Source organism: Poecilia reticulata, chromosome 10, assembly GCF_904066995.2.
Source record: "Poecilia reticulata chromosome 10, P_reticulata-male-v2, whole genome shotgun sequence".
Taxonomy (NCBI): domain Eukaryota; kingdom Metazoa; phylum Chordata; class Actinopteri; order Cyprinodontiformes; family Poeciliidae; genus Poecilia; species Poecilia reticulata.
In genome coordinates this window covers 1584549-1600901 of record NC_088839.1, presented here as the reverse complement: position 1 = coordinate 1600901, position 16353 = coordinate 1584549, and the positions used below count along the sequence as shown (strand labels likewise).

The window sequence follows — 16353 nt, the reverse complement described above, 5'->3', positions numbered from 1 at the left end:
TGGCCCCTTTTTGCTTTGCTGGTGTTGTCAGGCCGATTGGGTCATATAAACCAGCTATTTGATTCAACAGCTCACGCCGTGTCAATGGACCTTACCAAGCTCCGCCCAGAAAAGCCCCTCGAAAGTCCCACGTGACTTCATGTCTCACATTAACCTTCTCGCAGAGCTTAGGCTCTATGGCATTTTTCATTTCGACTGACTGCAGAGTATATCTGAGTCGATTAGTTTAGCAGTTTAGCATTTCTGCCGGATTTTCACAAAATATCAGCCACGACAATGGACAAGGGAACCAACAAGTTCATGTCATCTTTTTTGAACGACATCAAGGTGTTTTAGCCACGCGATGCCTTTAACATTGTGCGAGTTGCAGCTAAATGCTACCAGTCGATGAGGAAAACAGCAGATCCTCAGACCCTCAGCATAAATATATCTGTGGACAAGATCACTGATGGCTGTTGTTCGTGCAAGGCTGGGTGAGTCGGGCATTCATGGCTTTGAGGGTTCGAATGTGTCTAGGACTTATACACGGTACTCGGTGCTAGTGTGGCTAACACGATTACAGTTTAGTAAAAAGCCTTTTCAGGTGAAATAAAATCTTTAATGTATGTCAGATACGGTACACATTGCATATTGATCTGTTCAGCTAACGTAAGGCTGTAACAGACAGGCTTCAGGATGTAGAAGTTGTATCGGTACTGCCATTATGCTGTACTTGGCTAAAAGGTTTTCATAATGGATGTGTTTATTATTGACTATTTTTTTCATTCACTAAACACAAAGAAAGCAAAGCAATAATACTTACACCAGCAGACACTTTGTTCTTATTGATCCTACGACGGTTGAGCTGCAAATGCTGTCGTGCACAAGCTTTGATCCAAGCAAGGCTTTCCGTTTCAGATTTTGGAAATCTGTGAATTTTAGTTCCACAAACACGATCAGGATACCTGACATCACCTGTACAGATACCCCACTGACGGTGGAGAACCATTCTTTATCGAGTCCTGACGCAAAAACTTTCTGTCGGTCTGCTAGTCCACAATGTACATTAGCATGAGTTTGTGAGCTGGTAACCCACGTGATAGCTGCGCTGTGACGTAAAATGGGCATTAGCCAATGAAAGGCGGACCCTGTGGTAAGGTCCATGGTTCTGGTGTTTTTAGCCGTACCTCTTCTAGCAGCAAATCTTGGCCCAGTCTCATTTTTTCTTTCTCTTGGAGAAGTTGATTCTCACCATGACGTGCAACTTGTCTTCATTTGCGATGTAACCAAGGCCAAGAGCCTTATTGTTTTCCTCCTTCAGTTGATTCAGCAGAACAATCATCTGTGGTGATGTCTCTAGTTTCTCTTCTTTATTTTGGCCAGAGAAGACCCACGGCTTCAGCTCAAAGCCTCCTGCTTTTAGAATCAACTCTTCATTCTTTGTGATGAGCTTAAGTCTTTTGCGGGAGTTGTGGGATGTTAATATGTCGTCAACATAGCTGTGCTCATGTAATACTTATGTAACAGGAATTAATATGAATTCCATTTCCATTATTAATCTTATATAATAAGATTTGGAAATGGAAAGAAGCCCCATTGTTATCCCAATAAAGAAACCTGGGAAGTATCATAGTAATCCTGAAAACAACAGACCGATTGCTTTAACATCTAATATATGTAAACTGATGGAAAGGATGGTGAATGACAAATTAATGCAATATTTGGAGTCACGAAATATAATTGCTCCTTATCAGAGAGGCTTTCATAGAGGGAGAGGAGCAATGGATCCTATTTTATGTTTAGAAGATGATGTTAAGAAAACTCGGATTAATAAGGAAACTGTTGTTGCTGTGTTTCTTATTTGTTTCGAACAGACAAAAGTAAAATCAAAGAATTTAAAGTTAAAACATTATCATGCCCAAGTGACATGCAATTTTATATTACCTGTTCAAAAAGGAGCAGGTAGAAGATACAATGCCTTATAATGTCCTGCCCTTTTCATACTCATCAACTTATAATCAGTTAAATGTCGAAACACCAAAACAACAAATTATTTCCACCTTACATGATATTTAAATCTCACATCTTTATATGCACAATTATTTAAACACATTTTATATCATCAATAGCATTTATGGACTTTAAAACATTCATCTTATAGATCATATTTTTCCAATAAGCTCCTTTTTAAACAGTTTTTTAAGCTGGCTTGTACTTTTTTTTAACTCATCATTCAATCCATTTCAAACATCTACTCCACACACAGATAAACACAAACTCTTCTTGGTTGTTCTAATACATTGTTTTTTAAAATGTCCTTGTCACAAAACGTTTTTGTTTATTGGGTGGAAGTTGATGATTTCTTACCTTAAACATGTACAGTTTTAAATGTTACAAGGTCCCAGAATTTCAGTATATTTGATTTAAAAAATAACAGGTTTGTGTTTCCAATATCCCACTTAGTATTCAGATTTATTTTTTTTGTATGACGTATAATGGCTGTAAATTTGTTTTGTATGTATTCCCCCAAACTGGAGGAAACTAATAAGTAAAATAATATTTTGTAGTGACTCATTATCTGCATTGTTGAATATTGAAAAGGGACGTACAAAAAAAATCATCAAAATATTTTATACGAGATTATGGCTGTTCATCATAGGATATGTGAAGAAAATAAAAATATAATATTATTCTGGACTCCTGCTCATGTAGGTATTATGGGGAATGGAAGAGCAGGTAGGCTGGCTAAGGAGGCAATTAAAACAGAAGATATTGATATGGCAATAAAGTTATCTAAATATGAAGGCAAAAGTATAGTTTGGAGAGAAAGCAAGAAGATGTGGAAAATTAGGTGGGTTAATGAAATAAATGGAAGACATTTATATAGGATACAAAATACAGTTGATGTAGTAAGGATCAGAGGAATAAACAGGAGGGAGGAGATAATTATCATTAAACAGAATAAGAACCGGGGATAGTTTCCTAAATGGAACTCTGTTTAAGATGGGAAACATCTTACTGGTTTATGTAGTTGGTGTGATGCTGAAGAAACAATAGATCATGTTTTTATTAGTTGTAGGAAATATGCAAGCCAAAGAAGATTATTAAAAACGGAATTAGGTTTTAATAGGGAATTGAAATTTGAGAATGTGGTTGATCAGTTAAATAGTACTGAGGGGAAAAAGAAGAGTTTTCGGGTTTTTTAATACCGGGCTTATTTAAGTATTGGGATCCAACAGATGGAAGTAGTGCAACAATAATAGATGCAAGCTGCCGTTAAAATCTAAAGAACAAGAAGAAGTGCTTGGGGTCCATGCTTGGGCCCACAGACATGAAAACGGGGCCAGCCTTGATGACGTTTCACAATTTGCCTCGCTCTGAGAAGAACGCTCTCCACGTTCTACGTTTGCAAGGCGTCATCTCAGGTGATTGTTCTTATTGTGGGGAACCAGGAGTGGAACGGGTTGATTTTTTTTTTAACGATTTAACATGTCTTCAGTTTAATAACCCCATTTGAGCATAAAATGAATTTGTTATGGTTCTGCTCTCTGATTAATGTCGAGACCATCCTTGAGGCATGCCCAGGCCAGGCTCCAGCTTAGAGCAGTTTTCCAGCACCTCTGACGGCTCCTGCTGCTTCACCTGGATTTCATTGCTGTTAAGCTCACAGATGGTGAACATTTCCTCTTTTATCAGCTGACACATCTCTGTCACCTTCTCTGTTAGCTGCTTCTGAAAGCTGCCCATCATTTCCTGGTCTCTGGTTTGCTCATGGTTTATTTTTTCCACCATTTTTTGAGCTCTTTTGCTGATGTCATCAATGTACGAGCTGCTACACTTTTCTTGAATCTCAGTCATGCTCACACTTGATGACTTGTTTCTTGACAAATCACAATCTGTATCTTCCACCATCAGCGAGTCTTCATGTCCTTTTTTAGGAGTGGATAGGGAGCTGGATGTAAGGTCATCAAAGAAGAAATCCATTTTGGTCTCTCTGACCATAAGGCAGTGTCACCCGGAGGTTATGCGATTGTATTTTTTTTAGGGTAACTTTATTGGGAGTCACATGTGTTGATTAATTGTAAGAATAAGAGTGTGTGTGTGTGTTTGTGTGTGTGAGAGAGGGTGTGTGTATCAGTATATCTATGATATAGCTATATTAAGGTTTTGAAGATATAAGAAAGTGAATTTCTGAATTACATGTCCGTCCAGTTGATGGCGGTAATGCACCTAGTTTGTAAACTGCCAGAAAAACGCTATAGAAGAAGACGAAGAAGAAGAAGAAGAAGAAGAAGAAGAAGAAGAAGAAGAAGAAGACGAAGACGTTCCAGCTTTTTGGTAGCGTATGGTAGCAACATCCAGTGTGTCCTCGGAAGGCCTGACGGGATCACTGCGGTTCTCTGTCATGATTGACTGGATCTCTGGCGGCTTTCTGTCAGGGCATTTGGTTGAATTGTGTTCGACGTCCGGAGGCCTTTTTGTTTTGCTTAATGCGTTTGAGGCCTTTGTTTGCTAACTGAGTTTTAAGTACCGTTTGCATTTCTGGGCTGCCAACACAAGAACATTTTAGCGACACCTGAGAAAACAAACAGGGTCAAGAACTCGGACAAATGAACATTTTCTACAGAGCTTATCGTCTCATTGGAGGATGTGTGTTTGAAGCCTGATCAAATTAAATCTGAATGTTGGATCTCCTCTCCGATTTCCTCCACCTACAAAATGTGGTTAAAACTTTTCTTTTTACTCCTGTATTTCATGATGTTGTTTTTGCTTGCTAGATTTTTTGAGACTGTGGTTTGGTATGAGACCGGCATGTTCGCCACGCAGCTCGTAGACCCCGTTACTCTGAGTTACAATAAGTTGAAAACCATCTTGGAGTGCAGAGGACTGGGATTCACCGGCCTGGCTGGGAAAAAGGACGTGAGCGAACTGGTGGAAAAATCAGGTAAAATCACTGGGAATGTATGGGTGGAAGGTGTTTTCCAAAAATATTTATATTGTTATACTTAATTGTTTTTTGTGTAATTTGTTAAATAGTACTTAGTAACTGAACGATTATTGTTAGAAATAATTACATTTCTGTATTATAAAATTAAACTATTATTCTTTATTTCCGGAGTTTTTAAAGTCATTTAAAAGCTACTTGAAGTTAGTTTAAATATTCTAACTCCACAGAGAAGACACATTTCATAAAGTTAAAAATGTCCTCCTCTTTAAGTGAATAGACCAGGGTTGTTCAACTCCAGGCCTTAAATGATGAAATCATAAAAATGTGTATATTGCAGTAACATGACACCTTTTAGGACTTTCAAAGATGCTTTACAAAAAACAGCTGAAAATTGAGGAGGAGTCTATGGTGGATAGACCAGTTTACACAGGTAAATAATCTGAAGGTAGGTAGGGAGTCAAAGTTACTCTCACCCCACCTTCCAGAGAGGTGGGGTGGCAAAGAAAAGGCTCCATCCCCCAGAACCTGCTTGGTTCTGATGGGGGTTGGAGCCACAGGAACAAAGATAACAAGTAGGAGAGTGACGGTGAAAGAGATCAATGAGATATGATGGGGCGAGGTTACTGAGGTATATCCAAAGCTTAGTTTAGCTTTGGATATACTGCAGATGTGTGGAGGGAAGTCCAGGATGCCATTGCTGTAGTTTTGAAGTTACAAAGGGGTAGATAATTATTTGAGCTGTGGAATCAGAGACAAAGAAGGACAGACACGGGTAACGTTGTGTATGTGGAAGATTGATGCCCTGGTGATGGCATTGATATGGTTTTGGAAAGAGGGAGGAGATGGCAATGGCGCCAAAGTTTTCACTATGGGGGAGACTGGCTGTGTGGCCATAGATGAGGGAAATGGTCTGGCTGAGGATAGGAGTTAATTGGGACCAGTAAAGAGTAGTTTTGTTACTGTTGAGTTTTAGAAAGTTGATGTCCATCCCGAGTTTGATATCATAATTAATAATAGTAATAATTAGAGATGTGCCGATCAGATTTTTTCCTTCCGATTCCGATCACCCGTGAGGGCCGATCATGGCCGATCACGTAATTATTTTTTTTTAATCATAAGCACTACCGGTTACATTATGTGGAAAAAGGAACCATGAATTCACCTTAATTTAGACCAAAACTAAACAAAACAGGCATTGTGCAAATTGTACTACAATCAATAATACTATCTTTAACAGACTGATAACATATGGAGGCTCTGAAGAGGCTAAATAATGCAAAGAGCCAAAATAAAACCTCAACATTGCCAAAAAATTCAAGTATAAAACTTAACATTCAAAGGGAAATACGAGATCCATTACAATAAACAATCCTGAGTTACTGAATGAAAACTTCCTGTTAGCATGGCGGCTAGCTGATTACTGCTAGCTCTGAGTGGCTGTTTCTGACTGAGCGGAGTAATTATGCAGAACAGGGAGGAGGCAGAGGAGATTATTTTTTAGAGATTATCTGTCTCATGTTAGGACAGCGAAAGTTTTAATACGTATGTAAAATGTATTTTTTTTAGGTTAGATGCTGCAGCTTCAAACAGAGGTTCGGTGTGAGAGTCACTACCAGGTGGAGCAGAAGCGGCGCTCCGTCTGTGAAATATTACTACCTGTAGCGTAGCAGCGGTTCAACAGCGAGAGCAGAACCAGCGTCTTACATTGCAGCTCCAAGACTTAAATTACTTAGCGGGTTATTTGTTTAGCTTTCTGACCGTCATGCTAATCCTGGTGAGTGTTTGTAGCTGTGCGCTGCTTTACCTGCTATCTGATCCTCCATGTCTTTTTTACTGCAGTGAGCCTCGATGTAGCCAAACTCCGTCAGGTATAGCATTGTTTTTATGTCGTATTAGCTTCGTTGTGTTGATGCATTTTGACCTGCTTCAATTTTCTGCAGCAACACGCAAACGTCCCCATTCACTCAGTGCGTTATAGTTATAGTTCCACATCGCTTAGGATTTGTTGCTGCGCGTTGGCAGAGTGAAGGAAAGAGGAGACCAGCTGCACAGGCAGGCTGAGAAATGAGATGCAGGTGATCGGTTTGTGTGATCAGCGATCACAGTCTCTTTTTGACCGGGTTTTAAAGTCCCTCCTCTGGCTCCCTGTAGCTCAGAGAATAGACTTTAAATACTGTTAGTTTATAAATCACTGAACGGTTTAGCACCACAATACATTAAAGATCTGTTATTACTGTACCAACCGTCTAGACCCCTCAGATCTTCTGGTTCTGGTTCTGCTCTGCATCCCCAGAACCAGAACCAAACGAGGAGAAGCAGCATTCAGTTTCTATGCACCACAGACTTGGAACAAACTACCAGAAAACTGTAAAACAGCTGAAACACTGAGTGCCTTTAAATCTCAACTTAAAACCCACCTGTTTAGAGTTGCTTATGGCTAAATTAGGTTAGAGTGCAGGTTTTGATGTCTTCCACGTTTTTATGTCTTTAATGTTTTAAATGTTTAATTTCTTTTCTACGTTTTAATGATGTAAAGCCCCCCGGAAAACGTCCCAGTTAAACGACGTTTAACTGAAGTCCTAAAAGGGGTGCAGGTTTTAATGTTTTTATCTTTTAAAAAAAATCTATTTCTCTTTCTCACTGTTTATTCAATGTCACATGCTGTTTTTATTTTAATTATGTAAAGCATTTGAAATGCCTTGGTGCTGAAATGTGCTATACAAATAAAATTTTATTGATTGATCATCGATCATACACTTTTTCACAGAAATCGGCAGATTATGATCGGTGGCCGATCGATCGGCACACCTCTAGTAATAATAATTTAATAACTTTTATTTAACCAGGTTTGTCCCATGAGAACAAAATATATTTTACAAGAAAGACCTGGCTAAGACGGGCAGCATTCAGAGAGGGAAAAGGTCAGAATTGTAACAATAAATATAGTAAAACATAAAAAAGGAATAAAGAAAAGTAATAATTTCACTAGACACTATAATTAACAATACTTCAGTAAATATAAATAGAACAGTAAAAAACTCTAAAATGGGGTTTTAGCCTTGATTTTAAAATAACTTTGGTTTTCCAGCAAATAGATCCACAATGATCTGTTCATGTCATTGAGGGAAAATCCTAAGTGTTGGGTTTTATTAGATCTTAGTGCTGCCTTTGACCTGCACAGTGGCGCAGTTGGTAGAGCTGTTGCCTTGCAGCAAGAAGGTCCTGGGTTCGATTCCCGGCCTGGGAGTTTGTATGTGCATGGTGGGTTTTCTCCAGGTACTCTGGTTTCCTCCCACAGTCCAAAAACATGACTGTCAGGTTAATTGGTCTAGGTGTGAGTGTGTGTGCATGGATGTGTGTTGCCCTGCGACAGACTGGCGACCTGTCCAGGTGACCCCGCCTTTCTCCTGGAACGTTAGCTGAAGATGGACACCAGTAACCCTCCTGATACCACTAAAGGACAAGGGTGTAAGAAGATGGATGGATGGATGGATGGATGGATGCTGCCTTTGATATTTCTGATTCAGCTTTGGACTGGCTAACCTCTCACAGGACATTCTGCATTAAGATGTACAGGTTTTCCTCTGACTCCGCCCCCTTAACATGTGGGGTGCCACACGTCCACTTTTGTATTCTTTTTATATTATGCCACTTGCTGGCATTATTCAATCGTTTTTAGATATCTCCTATCACAGACCTCATCAACTGGACAGGTTGGCCATCCTCGTCCAATGTTTGTCCCGTATCAGTGACTGGCCCTCCAGTAACACTCTGGTTTTAAGCACCAGTAAGACAGAAACTATGATTATTGCTCCCAGTCACTTGTGCCAAAATCTAAGCCAGACAACTGCCTCCTCCTGCCTGTTAGTAAAATCAAAGGTAACAAATCTAGGTCACATTTGATTCATCATTAGGCTCCGACTCTCACATTAAGGCTGTTTCCCGTTCTTGTTTCTTTCATTTGAGAAACATTTCTAAAATTAGACAAATGCTCTCCAGAGATCACCTGGAGAAAATCATTCATGCTTTTGTGTCATCTTGTCTGGACTACAGTGATGCCCTTTTTAACCGCCTGGATAAATCCTCAATTTCACGTTTGCAGTCAGTACAGAACTGGACTTATCTCCAAATCTAGTAGATTCTGTCATATCGCGCCTGTTCCATATTCATTACTCTGGTTCCCAAATAATTTTAGAATTTGTTGTAAAGTTCTTGTGCTGGTGTACCCAGCATTACATGGCCAGACTCCTGATTATCTTTGTCAGCTTTTAACTAAACATTCTGCTGCACATGGTCTTTGTTCTCAGTCTGAATCTTGTGGTTGTCCCACCAACATGGTTAAAAACTAAAGTGGACCGGGTGTTTATGTGTGTGTGTTTATGTTGGTTTTATGTTTTGTATGGTTTTAAGGTTGATTTCTATTGTACAGCGCTTTGTGATTTTATGTTTGTGAAAAGTACTTTATAAATAAACTGTCAGCTGGTCCTGGACCAGCTGCAGACCTATGAAGACAATACAGTAATCAGTTCGACCAAAAATAAATCCATGGATGAATTTTTTAAGTATCCTTTTTAAAAAGGCTCTGATAGTGGCTTTCAGGTCCTCTGAATTATTTTTTATTCTGCGCACAGGAGAATTAACGCAAGGGGAGCTGTACTCAGCCATCAAGAAAGCAAGAGAGCAGACAGAGGCTGGAAATTCCAGCACTACTACGGCCTTCAGTGGGGAGATGCACTTCTATGAACTGGTGGAGGACACTAAAGATGGAATTTGGCTGGTTCAGGTAAAACTGGAAATTTGTATGTAGCTATGGATAGAAAATGCAGAACATTATTACTGTCCTTTTAGCTTGGAAAAGCGGAACAATTTAGTTTTTTTAAAAATAGCAAAGGGCCCATAGACCAACATTGGTTTCAGCAAATCACGTGACCGATACAGGAACTGTTTCGAAATGACACTGGATGCCAAACTGTGTTTATAAGGAAGCGAATCTGTCAAAAGCATTTGCCAAACAAATTCTTGATCTTTTACATTGTCATCTATGGAGCAGCTTCAAATGAAATGTTTCCTCTGTGGGACCATTTTGATCTTATATTGGAAAATACATTTGTTTTCATTTTTGTCATTTCATCTGGTTCTCATCAGTTTCTATTTAATCTATCTGAACCCAAATTCAGCTGAAACTGACTTTTAGTTTACTTTCATATTATGTTCTGCAGGTTAAGTGTCGCATATGTTTAACTAAACTGTCTTATTTAAATAAATCCACCTTTTCGATGCTGAGGCATTATGAGGCATGAGAATAAAGTCCCAGATTCACCAAGATAAACTCAGATATGCAGCCATTCTATAAATGACTCAGTTGCTTTTTATAAATTGTTTCATATACAGTGAACCCTCGCTGTAACGCGGTTCATCTTTCACGGTTTCGCTGCTTCGCAGATTTTTTTGTGCAGTTTTTTCCCACAGTGTTCTTCGTCCTGATTGACCATATGATTGGTAAAAACAGTCTCCGCGCTTCTTCTCTACCTGAGTGCCAATAACGTTACGGTGTTGAATACAGATTGGTCACTCAGGAGATGGAAACTGAAACTTTGAATGTCTGCTGGAAAACAAAAACTGTGTCCAGAGGCAGCAGAACCCGACCGGAGGCTCGTTGATGAGATGACATGACTCCGGATCACATTAATGCCCGATTGATGCTCACGCACATCCACTGACCTGAAAACAGGTTTTGTTCTTTGGTTTCAATGTATTTAATTATGCTGTGTAATAACTGTAAAAAATAAAGGTAACTACTTCACGGATTTCGCCTCACGGGTTATTTTCGGAACGCAACCCTTAAGGTTCGCTGTAAATGTAGAGTTTACTTTATTTTTTTCTACAGCAGAAGTTTTGTCAAAAAAGCATAACAGGCTTAATTTTAAAAGGTTGTAAAAACTTTTTTTAAATAAAAATGTGTGAGAAAAAACAGTCCAAGCATCCTCATTCCAAACACATTCACTTAAATTTTCACTTTATGGTTCATGTTCACATTCTTTATTGACTGTATATCAAATATATTTTAAATGTAACTGAAGATATGACATAATACAACATATAATATTCAATAAAATACAAAGACTTAAATCTTATTGTACAGACTTGGTCATCAAATCACTACGTTGCCTGTAGGAATTTTTAATGTCCAGCAGGTGTCAGTATTGAGTGACACAGTATCAATACAGTGTTGCTATGAGCCGAAACGTCTCATGACGCCTCATCTACCCATCACTACAGTGGTCTGATACTCCTCCCATTTCAATATGATCGCTTGCTCAGTGCTCCTTGAGAGCTTGGGAAATCTTTTTGTATCCAAATCCGACTTTAAACTTCTCCACAACAGTATCTTGGACCAGTATCATGATGCTCTCTGCACTTTAAACACAACTCTGAGACCATCACAGAGCAGGTGCATTTATAGGGGACTTGATTACACACAGGTGGATTCTACTTATCATCATCAGTCATTTAGGACAACATTGGATCATTCACTAACTTCTGGAGTCAGTTTGCTGCACTGAAAGTAAAGGGGCCCAATAATATTGCACGCCCCACTTTGCAGTTTTATTTGTTAAAAAAGTTTAAAATATCCAATTAACTTTGTTCCTCCTCACGGTTGTGTCCCACTTGTTGATTCTTCACAAAATAATATATAAATAAAACACATCTTATATATATATAAAATGTTTATTCAAAGTTTGGTTTACTGTACTTACCATAAAAGTGGAGAAAAATATGTATTCAAACTAGTATTACTTTAAATACATAAGGACACTGTTTGTTTTTTCCCCACAAAACAACTGTCTGTCTGTACATATGTTAATTTTCACCTGCAGGTTGTAGCCCAGGACCAGGAAGCTGTGCTCAGTCAAACGAACTGGGGGAAAATGGTGCTGAAGCTGTCTCAGTTTGGAATCAGAACTGGAATCTTCAACTGCTCCACTGACTTTAGGTAGGAATTGGCTAGTTCATCCCAAAATGTGCTTTTTAAACTAACTAGTACAGAACCTAGTTATATGGATTGCTGCACTGTTAAAGTGGTTATAGCTTTGAAGTGTTTTTGAAAAGTTTCTTGTCATGGAAATGATGCAAAGCAACTAAAATGAGTCGGCGCAGTAGGATTTATTGGATGTATAGAATAAATAAATGGTATTTGGCCTGTACTCCTGGTCCACTGGATTTATCAAGTCCAGAGGACCCCAAAGCATGTCACACTGCATTCAGTCCTTCATGCACAGTTTGACAGAGGTGACTGTCATGCACTGGTGGATGAAATGTCTTGCCCAAGGACACAATGACAGAGGTGGTCAAACCAACAACCCACTGATTGCGGGTCAAACTTCTACCACCATAGGAGTATGGTGGTAATAGGCCATTCAACCCTATATACCAGTGTTTCTCCACCCTGGTCCTCACCGCCCTCCTGTCCTGCATGTTTTAGGTGTTTCCCTTCTGCCACACACCTGAACTGTATCTCTGGGTGGTTAACAGGCTTCTGCAGTACTTGATGGTCATGCAATCATTTGAATCAGCTGCTCTGGAAAAGAGGCTCATCTAGAACATGCAGAGCAGGAGGGCGGTGAGGACCAGGGTGGAGAAACACTGATGTATAGCGTAGGGTTGAATGGCCTATGGAGGCATATAGAAAATAGCCATCAACTGATCTGAGTTCTTATCATTATGTTTGGGCCAGCAATGAATTTATATAAGACAAAATGAAATATCTGGGTTTATTTGAGTCCAGAACTACAACCTCGAGGTTCTCCTTTGGTGAGTGCTGCAGATGTCAGGGGAATATTGAACACAGCTGCTGCCCACAACAACGAGGAACAGACAATATAAAAGGAAAATCTCACTACCTGAACTGTGACCAAAGCAGCGTTGACCAATTTTATGATAAGACTATGTACATAACCTAAAGTAGAAGAGGGGTGAGGAACACATTACAAAATGTTCCACTATATGCCAGTGCATGACAGCCTGACCTCTGACAGGTTACCCCAGGTCAGCTGTGGCTACCGTCCAGTAGCTTGCTACCATCAGCATGAATGACTGAATGTTGTGTGAAGGTGTTGAGGGTTTTTTATTCAGGGTACACTTCAGATTTGTAGTTTCTTATTGTAATTTTTAGAGCATAAATAAATGTTTTTCTAGTCCTTCTATCTCAGAATATTTCCTTCTTAACTTAAGTAGAACAAATGATGTTTCTTGGTCCAGTATTTCTTTTAGTTGTGCTCTACACAGGGGCAGACATCCTTTAATTTCCTCGTATGTCCCTTCTGAAGCTTATGTTCATTTTTTTTCATTATGTTGGTTTTTAGCTGTTGTGCAAATGATTATCCATCCCCCCTGCATGTGGCCTTAAAAGCTTACCATATTATTGGATTGATCATATTTAAATAAAAATATTTTTACATTTTTCCCTTTATTAAATTAATAACTATGTTATCACCCAAGACTGAATGATTAAACCTCCATTGTTTGATGTAATTTTCTTAAAAAAGGAGGAAAAAGCAGTGGGCATGATGTACAATAAAAATGATAGATTTAGGAATTTGGGGCTGCACAGTGGCGCAGTTGGTAGAGCTGTTGCCTTGCAGCAAGAAGGTCCTGGGTTCGATTCCCGGCCCCGGTCTTTCTGCATGGAGTCTCCATGTTCTCCCTGTGCATGGTGGGTTTTCTCCAGGTACTCTGGTTTCCTCCCACAGTCCAAAAACATGACTGTCAGGTTAATTGGCCTCTCCAAATTGCCCCTAGGTGTGAGAGTGTGTGTGCATGGTTGTGTGTCCTGTGTGTCTCTGTTGCCCTGCGACAGACTGGTGACCTGTCCAGGGTGACCCCGCCTCTCGCCCGGAACGTTAGCTGGAGAGGCACCAGCACCTCCTGACCCCACTGAGGGACAAGGGTGTTAGAAAATGGATGGATGGATGGAATTTACCACATTTTGATCTGGAAATCAAGCTCCAGCAGATCAGAGCTGTGTGATCATGGGTGAAGATCACAGGCTTTAAAAGGTTTAGATAGATGTGAGTCTGGACTGAACACATTCTTCAATAGGCTCAGCTCTGGAACAAACTGAGCTTCCTCTCCTGCCTCAAGCCACACAGATATCCCAGCCTTCTTTGACTCTTTTTCTTTTCTGTCATACCTCAAATATTTTATGTTCCACCTCAGTCGTGGAATCTTTTATAAATTTATCTTCAACCAAATAAGGTTGCTACTCCCTTTGCCCACCAATTATACTTGATTATCTCCAGAAGTCAGGTGAAGAGGTTATACTATGTATGTGTGTAAATATGTATGTAGGTATCTGTCTGTACATATGTATAGCATCTTGCTGATTGCATGTACAGATGGATGGATGGACCTTCTTGTAGCATTGTAATACAGCTGCCATCCAGAAGAGGGCGTCACTGGCCATCCTTAAGCAGAGCCAGTTGATGAGACAAATAATCTTAATGGAGGCATACCAGAACAGGGTCCAGAGTCCAGTATGTGATGCAAAGTGCACTTTATGCAGTTCTATTTTGAAATATAAATACTTAACAAGGTCCTTAAATTTCACCTTAATACTTGTGATCTGAGCAGAAATAACAGAAATTACTGCTAAGCTATATAGATGAGTGTAATTCCTGGAAAGCAGAGGGCATTATGCAAAAAAACTTGTAACATGATTGAAAAAGACGAGGTATGAATAAACAATGTGGATGGTGAGGGCTTTCACAAATGAATGCATTTCCTGGAGCCAAGTCCTCTGAAACAACCAGCTGCCCGTATAGAGGGGCACTACAACAAGAAGGTAGCTGAACTGATAGCATGACTAACAGCACAAAGTTGGTGCAGCTACTATCACTCTCAACACTGATTGTAGACTGACCTGACCTGACAGCAGCGCCTAAAATCTTTAACCTAAATGTTATGGTGTCTTTAAATTATAGTTTTACATTTCTTTGTTCACGAGGGAACATGGAGGAAGGTGTTTTACTTTTTAATTCTTTGTACCTTTTTGTATTCAGCAACCTAATAGATTACTATTATATAGTTATATGTTATAAATATTTAAGTTCAATAATATTTTTCATGTTTATTCAGTAAGTATTCAATACAGCTGACACTTTTTTAATTTAAGGTTATGGCACAAGAGGTGCCACAGTCACATTTAAAGCAAGGCAAAGAAAAAACAAAGCAGCTGTGCAACAGATGGACTTCATCTTCACTTTCTGCACCTTCACACAGTAACACTTGGGAGTCGGCCTGCTTACTTTGAAGGAAAATGCTGTTGCTTCCAAAACTTGATCCTGAAACACAGCCTGTTTAAGTTCCCCTATGGCAGAAGACTACGGTTCATCCGGACCAGAACTTCCCGCCACCAGAACAGTTTCTTTCCCTTAGCTATTAGACTGTTGAACAGTCTGGCAGAACACAGTCACTTTATCAACCTGCTACTCAGCACATGCATACATATTTTTGTTTCTAATATTCATATTTTATTTTATTATTTATTTTTTACATCAAAACAATTTTCTAGCCTGTGAACTTGTTTACTGGCAGTGGCAATAAAAGTGATTCTGATTATGTTCATCTCCAAAAAGCATTCACTGTCAGGAAAATGGATCTCTGTAAAAATGTATTTGACATCTTTGTTGTCTTCTTTCCACTAGGTCATGTATCAAACGTGGTTGGCAACGCTCAATGGTCATCATGTCTGCTCCTCAAACTTCAGCTTCAAAGGGTCAAGTGATGCTAAAAGAATATGTTGGACAGAACATTGAAACTGAACACATCTTTCGGTGGATGACCTCCCACCTGGCTCGTCGAATCAAAACTGTACATCAGTCTGCACAACTGCTTGAGGAGTGGCACTCCGATCCAGCTCATCCAATCAAGATGTTTCTGTTCACCCATCTGTCCCAACCTCCTGCCTTCTTCTCCTCACTGTCTGTTAAGTTCACTGGCAGAATTGAGTTTATTTTAGTGGATGTACGTCACTGGGACAACCGGAGCACCCTCTTAAATATCGGTGTGACACAGACCCCTTCTTACATACTTAAGATGCCAGAGGGTATCTATCACTATGGTAACAGGTAACAGTAAGCATGGACAAAATTTACTATATTTTGTTAAAGAGACAACTGTAAATTGTCTTTTGTCTTTCATGCTACTTTTTTTATGCTTCTTCCTTTAATGTTGGAACTATACTAATTTTAAACTTTTTTCTCTTCTTTCTTCCTGAAGCACTGGGGAGTTTCTGTCTCTTGCTGCCATGGATACATTCCTGCGTTCGGTCCAGCCTGAAGTCAATGACCTGTTTGTCCTCAGCCTGGTACTCATAAATTTGCTGGCCTGGATGGACTTCTTCATTACACAGGTCACTTATTATGTTT

General features: G+C 39.5%; 1 protein-coding gene across 4 annotated transcripts in view; it reads left to right on the top strand.

The window, feature by feature from the left end:
- Nucleotides 1-4125: 4125 nt before the first annotated feature.
- Nucleotides 4126-16353, top strand: part of rnf103 (ring finger protein 103) — a 70140-nt gene continuing 57912 nt past the window's right edge. The window contains exons 1-5 of one of the 4 annotated variants that reach the window (XM_081611360.1): nt 4135-4924; nt 9559-9710; nt 11806-11921; nt 15631-16053; nt 16205-16337. In XM_081611360.1, coding sequence (XP_081467486.1) covers nt 4699-4924; nt 9559-9710; nt 11806-11921; nt 15631-16053; nt 16205-16337 — 1050 coding nt within the window. In that variant the 5' untranslated portion in view covers nt 4135-4698. Of the gene's footprint in view, nt 4925-9558; nt 9711-10490; nt 10735-11805; nt 11922-15630; nt 16054-16204; nt 16338-16353 lie in introns of those variants that run through there. The other 3 variants (XM_081611358.1, XM_081611359.1, XM_081611361.1) reach the window with 3 other exon arrangements.